Raw genomic sequence first — 15,746 nt, 5'->3', positions numbered from 1 at the left:
ACTCTCCAGGGAAAAAAGTCTCAGTCTATCCAACCACTCCCTATAAGTCAAACCATCAAGTCCCGGTAGCATCCTAGTAAATCTTTTCTGCACTCTTTCTAGTTTAATAATATCCTTTCTATAATAGGGTGACCAGAACTGTACACAGTACTCCAAGTGTGGCCTTACTAATGTCTTGTACAACTTCAACAAGACATCCCAACTCCTGTATTCAATGTTCTGACTAATGAAACCAAGCATGCCGAATGCCTTCTTCACCACCCTATCCACCTGTGACTCCACTTTCAAGGAGCTATGAACCTGTACTCCTAGATCTCTTTGTTCTATAACTCTCCCCAATGCCTTACCATTAACGGAGTAGGTCCTGGCCCGATTTGATCTACCAAAATGCATCACCTCACATTTATCTAAATTAAACTCCATCTGCCATTCATCGGCCCACTGGCCCAATTTATCAAGATCCCGTTGCAATCCTAGATAACCTTCTTCACTGTCCACAATGCCACCAATCTTGGCGTCATCTGCAAACTTACTAACCATGCCTCCTAAATTCTCATCCAAATCATTAATATAAATAACAAATAACAGCAGACCCAGCACCGATCCCTGAGGCACACCGCTGGTTACAGGCCTCCAGTTTGAAAAACAACCCTCTACAACCACCCTCTGTCTTCTGTCGTCAATCCAATTTTGTATCCAATTGGCTACCTCACCTTGGATCCAGTGAGATTTAACCTTATGTAACAACCTACCATGCGGTACCTTGTCAAAGGCTTTGCTGAAGTCCATGTAGACCACGTCTACTGCACAGCCCTCATCTATCTTCTTGGTTACCCCTTCAAAAAACTCAATCAAATTTGTGAGACATGATTTTCCTCTCACAAAACCATGCTGACTGTTCCTAATCAGTCCCTGCCTCTCCAAATGCCTGTAGATCCTGTCTCTCAGAATACCCTCTAACAACTTACCCACTACAGATGTCAGGCTCACTGGTCTGTAGTTCCCAGGCTTTTCCCTGCCGCCCTTCTTAAACAAAGGAACAACATTTGCTACCCTCCAATCTTCAGGCACCTCACCTGTAGCTGTCGATGATTCAAATATCTCTGCTAGGGGACCCGCAATTTCCTCCCTAACCTCCCATAACGTCCTGGGATACATTTCATCAGGTCCCGGAGATTTATCTACCTTGATGCGCGTTAAGACTTCCAGCACCTCCCTCTCTGTAATATGTACACTCCTCAAGACATCACTATTTATTTCCCCAAGTTCCCTAACATCCATGCCTTTCTCAACCGTAAATACCGATGCGAAATAGTCATTCAGGATCTCACCCATCTCTAGTGGTTCCGCACATAGATGACCTTGTTGATCCTTAAGTGGCCCTACTCTCTCCCTAGTTACTCTATTGCCCTTTATGTATTTGTAGAAGCTCTTTGGATTCACCTTTGCCTTATCTGCCAAAACAATCTCTATCCCCTTTTTGCCCTCCTGATTTCTCTCTTAACTCTACTCTGGCAATCTCTATACTCTTCAAGGGATCCACTTGATCCCAGCTGTCTATGCATGTCATATGCCTCCTTCTTCTTTCTGACTAGGGCCTCAATCTCCCGAGTCATCCAAGGTTCCCTACTTCTACCAGCCTTGCCCTTCACTTTATAAGGAATGTGCTTACCCTGAACCCTGGTTAACACACTTTTGAAAGCCTCCCACTTACCAGACGTCCCTTTGCCTGCCAACAGACTCTCCCAATCAACTTCTGAAAGTTCCTGTCTAATACCCTCAAAATTGGCCTTTCCCCAATTTAGAATTTTAACTTTTGGGCCAGACCTATCATTCTCCATAGCTATCTTAAAACTAATGGAATTATGATCACTGGTCCCAAAGTGATCCCTCACTAACACTTCTGTCACCTGCCCTTCCTTATTTCCCAAGAGGAGGTCAAGTTTTGCCCCCTCTCTAGTCGGGCCATCCACATACTGAATGAGAAATTCCTCCTGAATACACTCAACAAATTTCTCTCCATCCAAGCCCCTAATGCTATGGCTGTCCCAGTCTCATTTCTCCTCATCTCCCCCTCTGGTTCTTTTGCCAATTATCTTCAATCTGTGTCCTCTGGTTCCCGACCCTCCTGCCACTGGAAACAGTTTCTCCCTATCTACTCCATCAAAACCCCTCATGATTTTGAACACCTCTATCAAATCTCCCATTAACCTTCCATTTTCTAAAGAGAACAATCCCAGCTTCTCCAGTCTCTCCATGTAACTGAAGATATATTAAACCCGAGGCCCCATCAGCCTTTCTCCAAGGGTTCAGGCGAACGTAGAAGATCCCATGGCAATACTCGAGGAAGAGCAGGGTGTCCTGAGCCAGCATTCTGCCCGCAACCAACACCACCAAAAACAAATTCACTGGCCTTGTCATTTTGTGGGATCTTGCTGTGTATGGACTGGGCTGTCGCATTTGCCCGCATAACAACAGTAGCTGCGCTTCAAAAGTAAATCATTGGACGTGAAATGCTTTGGGACATGATAATAATGCAAGGTCTTTCTTTTGATGAGTCCCTTAATGTCTTAACTTCCCACTGGAAAATTACAGAGCAAATTTCCTCGGGGATTCCCTCGCTCTGCCACTGTAACTTTTAGAGTTTCTGCCGAACTTACGCCAAAGGTATGACGGTGGAGTAGGAGAAGCCCTGAGGAAATCCCTGCCCTTGACTTGAAGCTAAAAGTACTACCTCTTGAAGAATCAGGATCTTAAAATTTAATTTAATTCAATTTGATCCTCGGGCTCTGAAAACTGACGAGCTGTTCAAATTCCGATCTTCCAGTAATATCATTCAGCCAAACATTGAAAAAAATCCAGGCCAGCACGTTCGCAAGGAGCAGAAGGAAACAGGAAGGAAACAGAGGGAAGGTGCCTGTTTACAAAAAAACATCACCATGTGATCCTTCGGAAATCCTTCGATGACAGCAAACCCGACTCAGGAAAAATAAAGTTCTTAAGAGGATAGAAATCAGCTGAGTTTAGCGCATTTTGCAAACACTCCCTCCTCCTTTATATCTAAGGTTGCCAACCCTCCCTGTCGTCCAAGAGTCTCCAGGAATCGACCATTAATCTCTCGAGCACCGCTATTAATTAAACATAAAACCTTAGTTAGTCCACACTTGGAGCGCTGTGCACGGCTCTGGTCTCCACATTATAAAAGGGATATAGAGGCACTGGAGAAGGTGCAAAAAAGATGTACTAGGATGACAGAGGTTAGACCTATCAGGAAAGATTGAACAAGGAGGTATTGCTGCAGTTATATAAGGTATTGGTGAGACCGCACCTGGAATACTGCATACAGTTTTGGTCTCCATACTTAAGAAAAGACATACTTGCTCTCGAGGCAGTACAAAGAAGGTTCACTCGGTTAATCCCGGGGATGAGGGGGCGGACATATGAGGAGAGGTTGAGTAGATTGGGACTCTACTCATTGGAGTTCAGAAGAATGAGAGGCGATCTTATTGAAACATATAAGATTGTGAAGGGTCTTGATCGGGTGGATGCAGTAAGGATGTTCCCAAAGATGGGTGAAACTAGAACTAGGGGGCATAATCTTAGAATAAGGGGCTGCTCTTTCAAAACTGAGATGAGGAGAAACTTCTTCACTCAGAGGGTGGTAGGTCTGTGGAATTTGCTGCCCCAGGAAGCTGTGGAAGCTACATCATTAGATAAATTTAAAACAGAAATAGACAGTTTCCTAGAAGTAAAGGGAATTAGGGGTTACGGGGAGCGGGCAGGAAATTGGACATGAAGCTGAGTTCGGATCGGTCAATGCCCTGTGGGTGGCGGAGATGGCCCAGGGGCTATGTGGCCGGGTCCTGCTCCGACTTCTTGTGTTCTTTAGATTTGTGGTTGGGATCAGATCAGCCATGATCTTATTGAATGGCGGAGCAGGCTCGAGGGGCCGACTGGCCTACTCCTGCTCCAATTTCTTATGTTCTTATGTTCTTATGAACAGGCTGGGGCTCTTTTCTCTAGAAAAGAGAAGGCTGAGAGGTGACCTGATAGAGGTCTTTAAGATTATGAAAGGATTTGATAGGGTAGACGGAGAGAAGATGTTTCCACTTGTGGGGGGAGACCAGAACTAGGGGCCATAAATATAAGATAGTCACTAATAAATCCAATAGGGAATTCAGGAGAAACTTCTTTACCCAGAGAGTGGTGAGAATGTGGAACTCGCTCCCACAAGGAGTAGTTGAGGTGAATAGTGGAGATGGATTTAAGGGGAAGCTGGATAAACACATGAGGGAGAAAGGAATGGAAGGATATATTGATGGAGTTTGATGAATAAGGGTGGGAAGAGGCTCGTGTGGAGCATAGACAATGGCATGGACCTGTTGGGCCGAATGGCCTGTTTCTATGCTGTACATTCGATGTAATTCTCGGTAATTGGGAAGACTGAAGCCATTGACTCTGGTCCCCGCCACAAACTCTGTTCCCTCGTCACCGACTCCATCCCTCTCCCCGGCCACTGTCTGAGGCTGAACCAGGCCATTCGCAACCTTGGCCTCCTATTTGACCCTGAGATGAGCTTCCGACCCCATATCCGCTCCATCACCAAGACCGCCTACTTCCACCTCCCTAACATCGCCCGTCTCCGCCCCTGCCTCAGCTCATCTGCTGCTGAAACCCTCATCCGTGCCTTTGTTACCTCCAGACTCGACTATTCCAACGCTCTCCTCTCCGGCCTCCCATCTTCCACCCTCCGTAAACTTGAGCTCATCCAAAACTCTGCTGCCCCCCGTATCCTAACTCGCACCGAGTCCCGTTCTCCCATCACCCCCCCCGTGCTCGCTGACCTACATTGGCTCCCGGTCCGGGAACGCCTCGATTTTAAAATTCTCATCCTCTTGTTCAAATCCCTCCATGGCTTCGCCCCTCCCTATCTCTGTAACCTCTCTCAGCCTTACAACACTCCGAGATCTCTGCCCTCCTCCAATTCTGGCCTCTTGTCCATCCCCGACTTCCTTCGCTCCACCATTGGCGGCCGTGCCTTCAGCTGCCCGGGCCCTAAGCTCTGGAATTCCCTCCCTAAACCTCTCCGCCTCTCTCTCCTCCTTTAAGACGCTGCTTAAAACCTACCTCTTTGACCAAGCTTTTGGTCACCTGTCCCTAATATCTCCTTAGGAGGCTCGGTGTCAAATTTTGTCCGGTAATCGCTCCTGTGAAGCGCCTTGGGACGTTTTCCTACGTTAAAGGCGCTATATAAATGCAAGTTGCGCTAAAAACCCGTGAGAAAAGTAATGTTTTGTGCGTCTGCGCAGTCCCCGCTCCTCCGACACGCTCTCCCACCGGCCCCGCGGGCCAGGGGCTCTGTTGGAACAGAGAAACTGCATGGGATCCAAGAAAAAGTCCTGGGTTCTTGAAGTTCACATTTACTCAAAGGCTTTGCAAACAGGCTCTACTCTAATCATTGGAGTTCAGAAGAATGAGAGGTGATCTTATTGAAACATATAAGATTGTGAAGGGGCTTGATCGGGTGGATGCGGTAAGGATGTTCCCAAGGATGGGTGAAACTAGAACGAGGGGGCATAATCTTAGAATAAGGGGCTGCTCTTTCAAAACTGAGATGAGGAGAAACTTCTTCACTCAGAGGGTGGTAGGTCTGTGGAATTTGCTGCCCCAGGAAACTGTGGAAGCTACATCATTAAATAAATTTAAAACAGAAATAGACAGTTTCCTAGAAGTAAAGGGAATTAGGGGTTACGAGGAGCGGGCAGGAAATTGGACATGAATTCAGATTTGAGGTTAGGATCAGATCAGCCACGATCTTATTGAATGGCGGAGCAGGCTCGAGGGGCCGATTGGCCTACTCCTGCTCCTATTTCTTATGTTCTTATGTTCTCGGCTAAGGAACGTGGTGATCGGGATTTAAAACTTGCTGAACCTGTGTCCTCTCACTATTCTTTATCTTAAGTTGGCTTGTTTACTAAATCAGCGTTTGCCCAGAAAAACAGTGACATTTTGACCACGCGGCCGACGTTTCTTTCCGTGTTCTGCTCAATTTCTGTTGAAATCCTAAAATATTCCCATCGTTTACCAGAAATACAGTCTCTAGAAAATCCAAACACACACTGGAAAACATTTCAGTCCATATATAAACACACACACATGCCCTATGCAATCGCAAATTAAAGCTAATGAAAGGGGTAAATTTTAACCCCCAAAAATGGGTGGGTTGGGGGCGGGTGGAGTCTAAAAATGCTCTGTTTTCGGAGCAGGACCGCATCCTGGCTCCAGCCCCTGGGTTTAACCCGGGGAGGCTTGTCTGCGTCTGGAGAGCAGGCACCAGGAAGTCCGGCCCCCTCTTAAAGCCGGTCGGCCGATACTTAAAGGGGCAGTGTACCTCATGGAGATGCGTGAGGTACTTAATATTTTGCATATTGGAATAATAAAACGAATTTAACCGTACCTGTTCGGGTTTCTCATCGTTTCTGATCCATGTCAGGTGAATGCAGGTGGGAAGGGTTCAGATCCATGAGGTGAGTGAGGGGCCTTTATTGCACTGCTGGCAGGCCAAGAGGAGCAGGAGTGCCTCGTCCAGGCCCAACAAGCTCACCTGGCCGACAGGACCCCCTCGATTGTCCGCCCACCAACCCCACCCACCCACCGCGATGGTGGACCCCCTCGATGGCGAACCCTACCGATCTTCAGCTCTTCACTCGACCTCCAGTGACCTCCGATCTCTTCATTAGCCCCCGGCCCCCTCCCTGCCTGATCTTCGACCCGGCCCTCCCCCCCCACCCTGATCTTCTCCCCTCCCCCCACGATCTTCTCCCCTCCCCCCACGATCTTCTCCCCTCCCCCCCCCATCTTCTCCCCGACTCTCCCCCCCATCTTCTCCCCTCCCCCCACGATCTTCTCCCCAACCCTCCCCCCCCGATCTTCTCCCTGACCCCCCCCCCCGATCTTTTCACCGGCCCCCCTCCACCACGATCTTCTCCCCAGCCCTCCCCCCAATCTTCTCCCCGGCCCCCCACCGATCTTCTTCCCCCACCCCGATCTTCTCCCCGGCCCCCCACCGATCTTCTCCCCCCCCCCCCCGATCTTCTCCCTGGCCCCCCCCCCCGATCTTCTCCCCCGCCCCCGATCTTCTCCCCGGCCCCCCCCCCGATCTTCTCCCCTCCCCTCACGATCTTCTCCCCGGCCCCCACGATCTTCTCCCCGGCCCTCCCCCCCTGATTTCCCCCCCCCCCCAACCCGATCTTCTCCCTGTCCCCACCCCAATCTTCTCCCTGGCCCTCCAACACCACCACCCCCCCCAACCCTGATCTTCTCCCCGATTCCCCCCCCCCCCTCCCCCGATCTTCTCCCTGGCCCTCGCCCTCCCCGATCTTCTCCCCGATCCCCCCCACCACCCTGATCTTCTCCCCAGCCCTACCACCTCCCACCCTCCCGCTGACCCCGGGCTGCTCCAGGCCCTCTTGCCCGATGGCTGGCCAATCAGGCTGGCTGCCGGGCGCGAAACCCAGAAGTGCAAATGATTGGCCTCCTTAAGGTGGCGATCTGCCGCCCACTCACCTCCCGGGTTTCACACCCAGAAAATCTTCCCCCCCCTCCCACTCCCACTCCCTCCCCGGCTCCCACTTAAAATTGACTCCATTTGGAATGAAATGTAACCAAGCATGCTGTTCTGAAAGTTTAATTTTGTAACAGCACCGACTGATGTAAACCTACGTTTAAGTATCGTGCTTTACAAAATAATTGCAGACAGTCATGCAAATTTATCCTGAAACGTTTATTTTTAAATAATGAAAATGATGCATTGACTCTTTACCTGATTGTGACATAAATTATGCAGAGAACAGTTTTAGCCAAAGTCATCGACTGGGGACTATTTCCTTTCTAGAAACGACTATGAGGTAGGTTTTGACTTTGTGCGTTAGAGTAAGACGTGCGATCACGAATCGCTGCCCGTTTCGCATCTCTCGGGGGTGAGGGGGCGGACATATGAGGAGAGGTTGAGTAGATTGGGACTCTACTCATTGGAGTTCAGAAGGAATGAGAGGCGATCTTATTGAAACATATAAGATTGTGAAGGGGCTTGATCGGGTGGATGCGGTAAGGATGTTCCCAAGGATGGGTGAAACTAGAACGAGGGGGCATAATCTTAGAATAAGGGGCTGCTCTTTCAAAACTGAGATGAGGAGAAACTTCTTCACTCAGAGGGTGGTAGATCTGTGGAATTTGCTGCCCCAGGAAGCTACATCATTAGATAAATTTAAAACAGAAATAGACAGTTTCCTAGAAGTAAAGGGAATTAGGGGTTACGGGGAGCGGGCAGGAAATTGGACATGAATTTAGATTTGAGGTTAGGATCAGATCAGCCATGATCTTATTGAATGGCGGAGCAGGCTCGAGGGGCCGATTGGCCTACTCCTGCTCCTATTTCTTATGTTCTTATGTTCTCTCCCCATTTATATTTCTGTTGACTTCAGTGGGCCGAGAGGTGAAACAAGCTGCTGATTCACTTCCATCCATTTCACACCCTCGCACAAAGTCATGATTTACCTCAATGTCATTTGGGGGAGAGCCAGTGGGAACAGCTCCGTTGCCAAAACCTCCCGGATTGTCCGGGAGTCTCCAGAAATGGGGAGATGAACCTTCCCCACGGGGCACAACCCGGGGAAAAAAGGTCGAGCTTCGCGCCGTTGGTTTGTGTCGGACTATTCCCGCCGCCTGGCGTCGGGATGACTCCCGAGTCTCGGCACATCTCACGCGAAACCGCGAGAAAAGTCACCAGGGCACAAAAGGGAACGGTCGCGCCCTGGGGCAGTGCAGAGAAGAGCCATGAGGCCGGACCCGAGTGTGAGAGGGGCTGAGTTACGAGGAAAGACTGGGGAAACTTGGAGCGGTGGCTGATGACAGGCGCTAGTGAACCAGTGGAAAAGAAAATCAGGCAAAGTGTAAAACGGGCCGATTCCCTCTCGCCCCTTTTGCACTGTCGTCCGAGAACAATATCACCCTCTTTGACTTTTCAGCTTCGAAAAGAGGCGTCTGAGAATTAAAATGAAAAATGCTGGAAATCTGAGGTAAAAACAGACAACATGGTTCCGATGAAGGGTATAGACCCAAAATGCTGCCTTGACCTGCTGTGCATCTCCTGATCTCTTGGCCCATGGTTCAATAAAGAACCAACGTTCACGGTCAAGACTCTCTGATATGAACAATCAGGGTAAAGCACTGAATTTCCTGTCTGTGTTTTTGGAACTTGACCCAAGCAAGAGTCAAGAGAGAGGAGGCGGGGGGGTGGGGGGGAACAGACACCAGGGAAAATGACCACAAAAGCTTTCAGATTGTCATAAAAACCCAACTGGTTCACTAACGTCCTTCGGGGAAGGGAACTTGCCCGGTCTGGGCCTCCAGGAGGTTCTAGTCCACGGTACGTAGTTGTCTCTGAACGCTCTCTGAAGTGGCCCACCATTCAGTTATGACCGAATAATGGGAACCATCACCACAAGGACTGCAGTGGTTCAAGAGGGTCCCACCAGGGATGGGCCGCCAGAGAAGGGCAATAAATGAGGCATTGCCAGCGACTCCCACATCCCGAGAACAAATTCTTAAAAAAGAAAATCCTGTGAATGTACCTTTCTCGTGACATGAGACACCAGTTCTGAATTAATCCCAATAACGTGGGCCAAAGGCAGGTGAATGGAGTCGAGGTTACAGATCAGCCATGATCTAATTTGAATGGCGGAATGGGCTCGAGGGGCTGAATGGCCTCCTCCTGTTCCTAATGCAACACTGAAATTACTCGTTTTATTGGAATCGTACTGGGATAGGATTCACAAAGCATAATGATATCAAACGAGTTCGCACATGCATTGCAAACATGTAATCACACACAAGGACTTTGTTCAAGCGGAGGTCACTGAGTCTCCCACTGATGGGCAGGAAGTCACTGAAATGGCACAGCTCAGTCACTCCTGGGGTCCACAACTGAGGAAGGAAGAGGCCATTTTGCAACTCCTTACTTTTGCAAAATACTTTGCATCCTGCCGTTAACGAGACTCTTCCTGTTTTTGGCCCTTTCCCACCTTTGTTTCTTTCAATTCACTCAACTGCATGCAACAGAATCACCTCGTGGTCGGCTAGCTCAGCGTCCGGGAGTCAATTCTGTTCATTGTAAAGATTTGGGTAGAATAGGGTTCTCCCCTGTGATGGTATTTCTTAAATTTGTTCTCGGGATGTGGGTGACACTGACAAGCCAGTAATTACTGACCACCTCTTGTTGACCGGAGGGCAGTTAAGAGTCAACCGCAACGTGGGGACTGGAGTCACGTGTAGGTCCAGACCGGGTAAGGACGGCAGGTTTCCTTCCCTGGAGGACGTTAGTGAACCCCAGTTGGGTTTTTAGGACATGGTCACTTCCTCTGGTGTCTATCCCACAAATTACCAGATTTATTGAATTCAATTTCACGACTTGCTATGGTGCGATTTGAACTCGAGCTCTCGTATGTATATAAATAATTGAAAATTTTACATCTGTGCGCATTTCCTGTCTGTAAGATCTTGCTTCTTCTTGTCAAGTTTTTGTCAAACTTTTCTCATTTTAAATTCCAATATCCACACTCAATATGGGATCTCCCTATGTAAACTCGTCACGCTGTAATTATACCCTCCCACCAGTAGTGGCGCAGTAGCGCCTCGGTTCTGCGTCTCCTAGCTTCTCGGCCTATACTCCAGCTCCAAACCAACTCAATTTCTTTGCTTCCCAAACTGCTCCAAGCTTTGCTGTTTGACTATAAAGAATAACTGAAAAGCAAACCGTTATATAAAAATAAGGACAGCATGCATGACTTTAAAATGGGGCCTGAGTTACCTGGTCCTTACCCTGGTCCAATTATCCCTCGTCCTCTAACCCCGTTTGATCCGAAGACTGCACTTGGTTGTGACACCCTCTGCACACTTGGTTGTGACACCCTCTGCACACTTGGTTGTGGCACCCTCTGCACACTTGGTTGTGGCACCCTCTGCACACTTGGTTATGACACCCTCTGCACACTTGGTTGTGGCACCCTCTGCACACTTGGTTGTGACACCCTGTGCACACTTGGTTGTGGCACCCTGTGCACACTTGGTTGTGACACCCTGTGCACACTTGGTTGTGACACCCTGTGCACACTTGTCAGACTATAGACAGCACACATTCGGTATCACACTTCGAGTCTCTCATGTCAAAGTGCTACATTTCTAAATGCTAAAGCAGTCGTCATAGAATCATAGAAACAGACCATTCAGCCCATCTAGTCTGTGCTGTTTATCTCCTAGTCTAATTCCATGTAGAGTTCCAAACTTCTACCACCCTTTGCGTGTAGAAATGTTTTCTAATCTCGCTCCTGAAAGGTCTGGCTCTAATTTTTAGACTGTGCCCCCTACTCCTAGAATCCCCAACCAGCGGAAATAGTTTCCCAAACCCTTTAATATTCCTCTTGTTCAAACAATAATCTAATTCCCTCTTAAAATTATTTCTGGACTCTGCATCAGGAACATAGGAACATAGGTACAGGAGTAGGCCATTCAGCCCCTCGTGTCTGCTCCGCCATTTGATAAGATCATGGCTGATCTGTGATCTAACTCCATATACCTGCCTTTGGCCCATATCCCTTAATACCTTTGGTTGCCAAAAAGCTATCTATCTCACATTTAAATTTAGCAATTGAGCTAGTATCAATTGCCGTTTGCGGAAGAGAGTTCCAAACTTCTACCACCCTTTGCGTGTAGAAATGTTTTCTAATCTCGCTCCTGAAAGGTCTGGCTCTAATTTTTAGACTGTGCCCCCTACTCCTAGAATCCCCAACCAGGGGAAATAGTTTCTCTCTATCCACCCTATCCGTTCCCCTTAATATCTTATAAACTTCGATCAGATCACCCCTTAACCTTCGAAACTCCAGAGAATACAACCCCAATTTGTGTAATCTCTCCTCGTAACTTAACCCTTGAAGTCCGGGTATCATTCTAACAATGTGACAGACAATTCAACCTTTTCACCTCCCCTTCAAGTGATTATTTTAAGTTTGCCTCCTCCTATCACTATCTCTTTCCAACCTTGCTGGTGTCCTGCACTTTGCTGCCCACTTTGGGTTCCTAAATTGTTAGAAAGATGCTATTTGACCTTGTCTGCTTCATGTTGTATTAGGAACAGGAGGAGGCCATTCAGCCCCTCGAGTCTGTTACGTTAGGAACAGGAGGAGGCCATTCAGCCCCTCGAGTCTGTTACGTTAGGAACAGGAGGAGGCCATTCAGCCCCTTGAACCTGTTCTGCCATTCAATGAGATCATGGCTGATCTGTATCTTAACCCCATTTACCCGCCTTTGCTCCGTATCCCTCGATACCCTCACCCAACAAAAATCTATCGATCTCGGTCTTGAAAGTTCCAATTGACCCCCAGCACCCACAGCTTTTTGGGGGGGGGAGAGAGTTCCAGATTTCCACTCCCCTTTGTGTGAAGAAGTGATTCCTGACATCACCCCTGAACGGCCTGGCTCTAATTTTAAGACTATTCGTTCTTGATTTCTCCATCAGAGGAAACAGTTTCTCTGTATCTATCTTATTGAAAACTTTAACATTTTAAAAACCTTGATCAGATCACTCCTTAATCTCCTCGTGATTTAACCCTTTTAGCCCCGGTATCATTCTGGTGAATCTGGGCTGCACCCCCTCCAAGGCCAATATCTCCTTCCTGAGGTGCGGTGCCCAGAACTGAACGTAATATCTCCAGATGGGGGTCTGACCAGAGGTTTATATAACTGGAACATAACTCCCACCCCTGTGTATTCCAGCGCCCCCCTTGCCTTGAGATAAAGGCCAACATTCCATTTGCATTTTTGTTTGATTTTTGTACCTGTCCACTGGCTATAAATGATCGATGTACATGAACCCCTAAATCTCTCTGCTCATTCACATCCTTCATGTACAGTCATTTTAATGTTCAGGCTTTTCGGGCAACGCTTGTGTTAAAGTCTTACAAACTCTAATTCGATTTTGGATGAGTTCCAGTTACCAGTCAGACGGAAGCAATAACCATCAGATTGATTGCCAGTTCCAACCTTCCAGGTCATCACCCCCGTCCTGTTCTTTCCGCACTTCTCCTTCGAAACGATTCTAGGGACAACAAGAAAACCATCGTCCACCCAGCCATACCTAGAGGGGAGACACAAAAAAGTAAAACCTCGTAACGAAACTCCCTCGAAAATCAGTGCCTGTGTAATGAGAGCAGAGCTGGGCGTTAGGCTCGGGGAGCGAGGCAGAGGCACATTCCCCAGAAGCTGGTAGACCAGGACTTGAGAACATAATCCAGGCTGATACTCCCGGTGTCAGTACTGAGGGAGCGCTGCACTGTCGGAGGGTCAGTACTGAGGGAGCGCTGCACTGTTGGAGGGTCAGTACTGAGGGAGCGCTGCACTGTCGGAGGGTCAGTACTGAGGGAGCGCTGCACTGTCGGAGGGTCGGTACTGAGGGAGCGCTGCACTGTCGGAGGGTCGGTGCTGAGGGAGCGCTGCACTGTCGGAGGGTCGGTGCTGAGGGAGCGCTGCACTGTCGGAGGGTCGGTACTGAGGGAGCGCTGCACTGTCGGAGGGTCAGTACTGAGGGAGCGCTGCACTGTCGGAGGGTCAGTACTGAGGGAGCGCTGCACTGTCGGAGGATCGGTGCTGAGGGAGCGCTGCACTGTCGGAGGGTCGGTGCTGAGGGAGTGCTGGGGCCAATATTCATCCCACAACTAACATCACTAAAACTTATTATCCGGTCATTTATCTCATTGCTGTTTGTAGGAAGGATTTCAGAAAAAAATCGAGCCTTTCCATTAAGCAGAATGAGGAAGCTTTCAACCAATAAGCCCACGTTGGATTGAATCCCAGGGTAAAAATCTGAAAGGACAGTGTGCCAACCCATTGAATCATCCCCACCAAAGGACAGTGTGCCAACCCATTGAATCATCCCCACCAAAGGACAGTGTGCCAACCCATTGAATCATCCCCACCAAAGGACAGTGTGCCAACCCATTGAATCATCCCTACCAAAGGACAGTGTGCCAACCCATTGAATCATCCCCACCAAAGGACAGTGTGCCAACCCATTGAATCATCCCTACCAAAGGGTATTGTGCCAACCCATTGAATCATCCCCACCAAAGGACAGTGTGCCAACCCATTGAATCATCCCCACCAAAGGACAGTGTGCCAACCCATTGAATCATCCCCACCAAAGGACAGTGTGCCAACCCATTGAATCATCCCCACCAAAGGACAGTGTGCCAACCCATTGAATCAACACTACCAAAGGACAGTGTGCCAACCTATTGAATCATCCCCACCAAAGGACAGTGTGCCAACCCATTGAATCATCCCCACCAAAGGACAGTGTGCCAACCCATTGAATCATCCCCACCAAAGGACAGTGTGCCAACCCATTGAATCATCCCCACCAAAGGACAGTGTGCCAACCCATTGAATCATCCCTACCAAAGGACAGTGTGCCAACCCATTGAATCATCCCCACCAAAGGACAGTGTGCCAACCCATTGAATCATCCCCACCAAAGGACAGTGTGCCAACCCATTGAATCAACACTACCAAAGGACAGTGTGCCAACCTATTGAATCATCCCCACCAAAGGACAGTGTGCCAACCCATTGAATCATCCCCACCAAAGGACAGTGTGCCAACCCATTGAATCATCCCCACCAAAGGACAGTGTGCCAACCCATTGAATCATCCCCACCAAAGGACAGTGTGCCAACCCATTGAATCATCCCCACCAAAGGACAGTGTGCCAACCCATTGAATCATCCCCACCAAAGGACAGTGTGCCAACCCATTGAATCATCTCCACTAAAGGACAGTGTGCCAACCCATTGAATCATCCCTACCAAAGGACAGTGTGCCAACCCATTGAATCATCCCCACCAAAGGACAGTGTGCCAACCCATTGAATCATCCCCACCAAAGGACAGTGTGCCAACCCATTGAATCATCTCCACCAAAGGACAGTGTGCCAACCCATTGAATTATCCCTACCAAAGGACAGTGTGCCAACCCATTGAATCATCCCCACCAAAGGACAGTGTGCCAACCCATTGAATCATCCCTACCAAAGGGTATTGTGCCAACCCATTGAATCATCCCCACCAAAGGACAGTGTGCCAACCCATTGAATCATCCCCACCAAAGGACAGTGTGCCAACCCATTGAATCATCCCCACCAAAGGACAGTGTGCCAACCCATTGAATCATCCCCACCAAAGGACAGTGTGCCAACCCATTGAATCAACACTACCAAAGGACAGTGTGCCAACCTATTGAATCATCCCCACCAAAGGACAGTGTGCCAACCCATTGAATCATCCCCACCAAAGGACAGTGTGCCAACCCATTGAATCATCCCCACCAAAGGACAGTGTGCCAACCCATTGAATCATCCCCACCAAAGGACAGTGTGCCAACCTATTGAATCATCCCCACCAAAGGACAGTGTGCCAACCCATTGAATCATCCCTACCAAAGGGTATTGTGCCAACCCATTGAATCATCCCCACCAAAGGACAGTGTGCCAACCCATTGAATCATCCCCACCAAAGGACAGTGTGCCAACCCATTGAATCATCCCCACCAAAGGACAGTGTGCCAACCCATTGAATCATCCCCACCAAAGGACAGTGTGCCAACCCATTGAATCAACACTACCAAAGGACAGTGTGCCA

At 48.8% G+C, this 15,746-nt stretch overlaps 1 protein-coding gene across 1 annotated transcript in view; it reads right to left on the bottom strand.

Moving 5' to 3' along the window:
* The window catches only part of LOC137328090 (lymphatic vessel endothelial hyaluronic acid receptor 1-like), a 65,243-nt gene that overhangs the window by 20,448 nt on the left and 29,049 nt on the right, over positions 1 to 15,746 (bottom strand). The window contains exon 4 of the mRNA XM_067994254.1: positions 13,050 to 13,189. Coding sequence (XP_067850355.1) covers positions 13,050 to 13,189 — 140 coding nt within the window. The remainder of the gene's footprint in view (positions 1 to 13,049; positions 13,190 to 15,746) is intronic.

The sequence above is a fragment of the Heptranchias perlo genome, chromosome 12, assembly GCF_035084215.1.
Source record: "Heptranchias perlo isolate sHepPer1 chromosome 12, sHepPer1.hap1, whole genome shotgun sequence".
Classification (NCBI taxonomy): domain Eukaryota; kingdom Metazoa; phylum Chordata; class Chondrichthyes; order Hexanchiformes; family Hexanchidae; genus Heptranchias; species Heptranchias perlo.
This window is presented reverse-complemented; position numbering and strand designations above follow the sequence as displayed.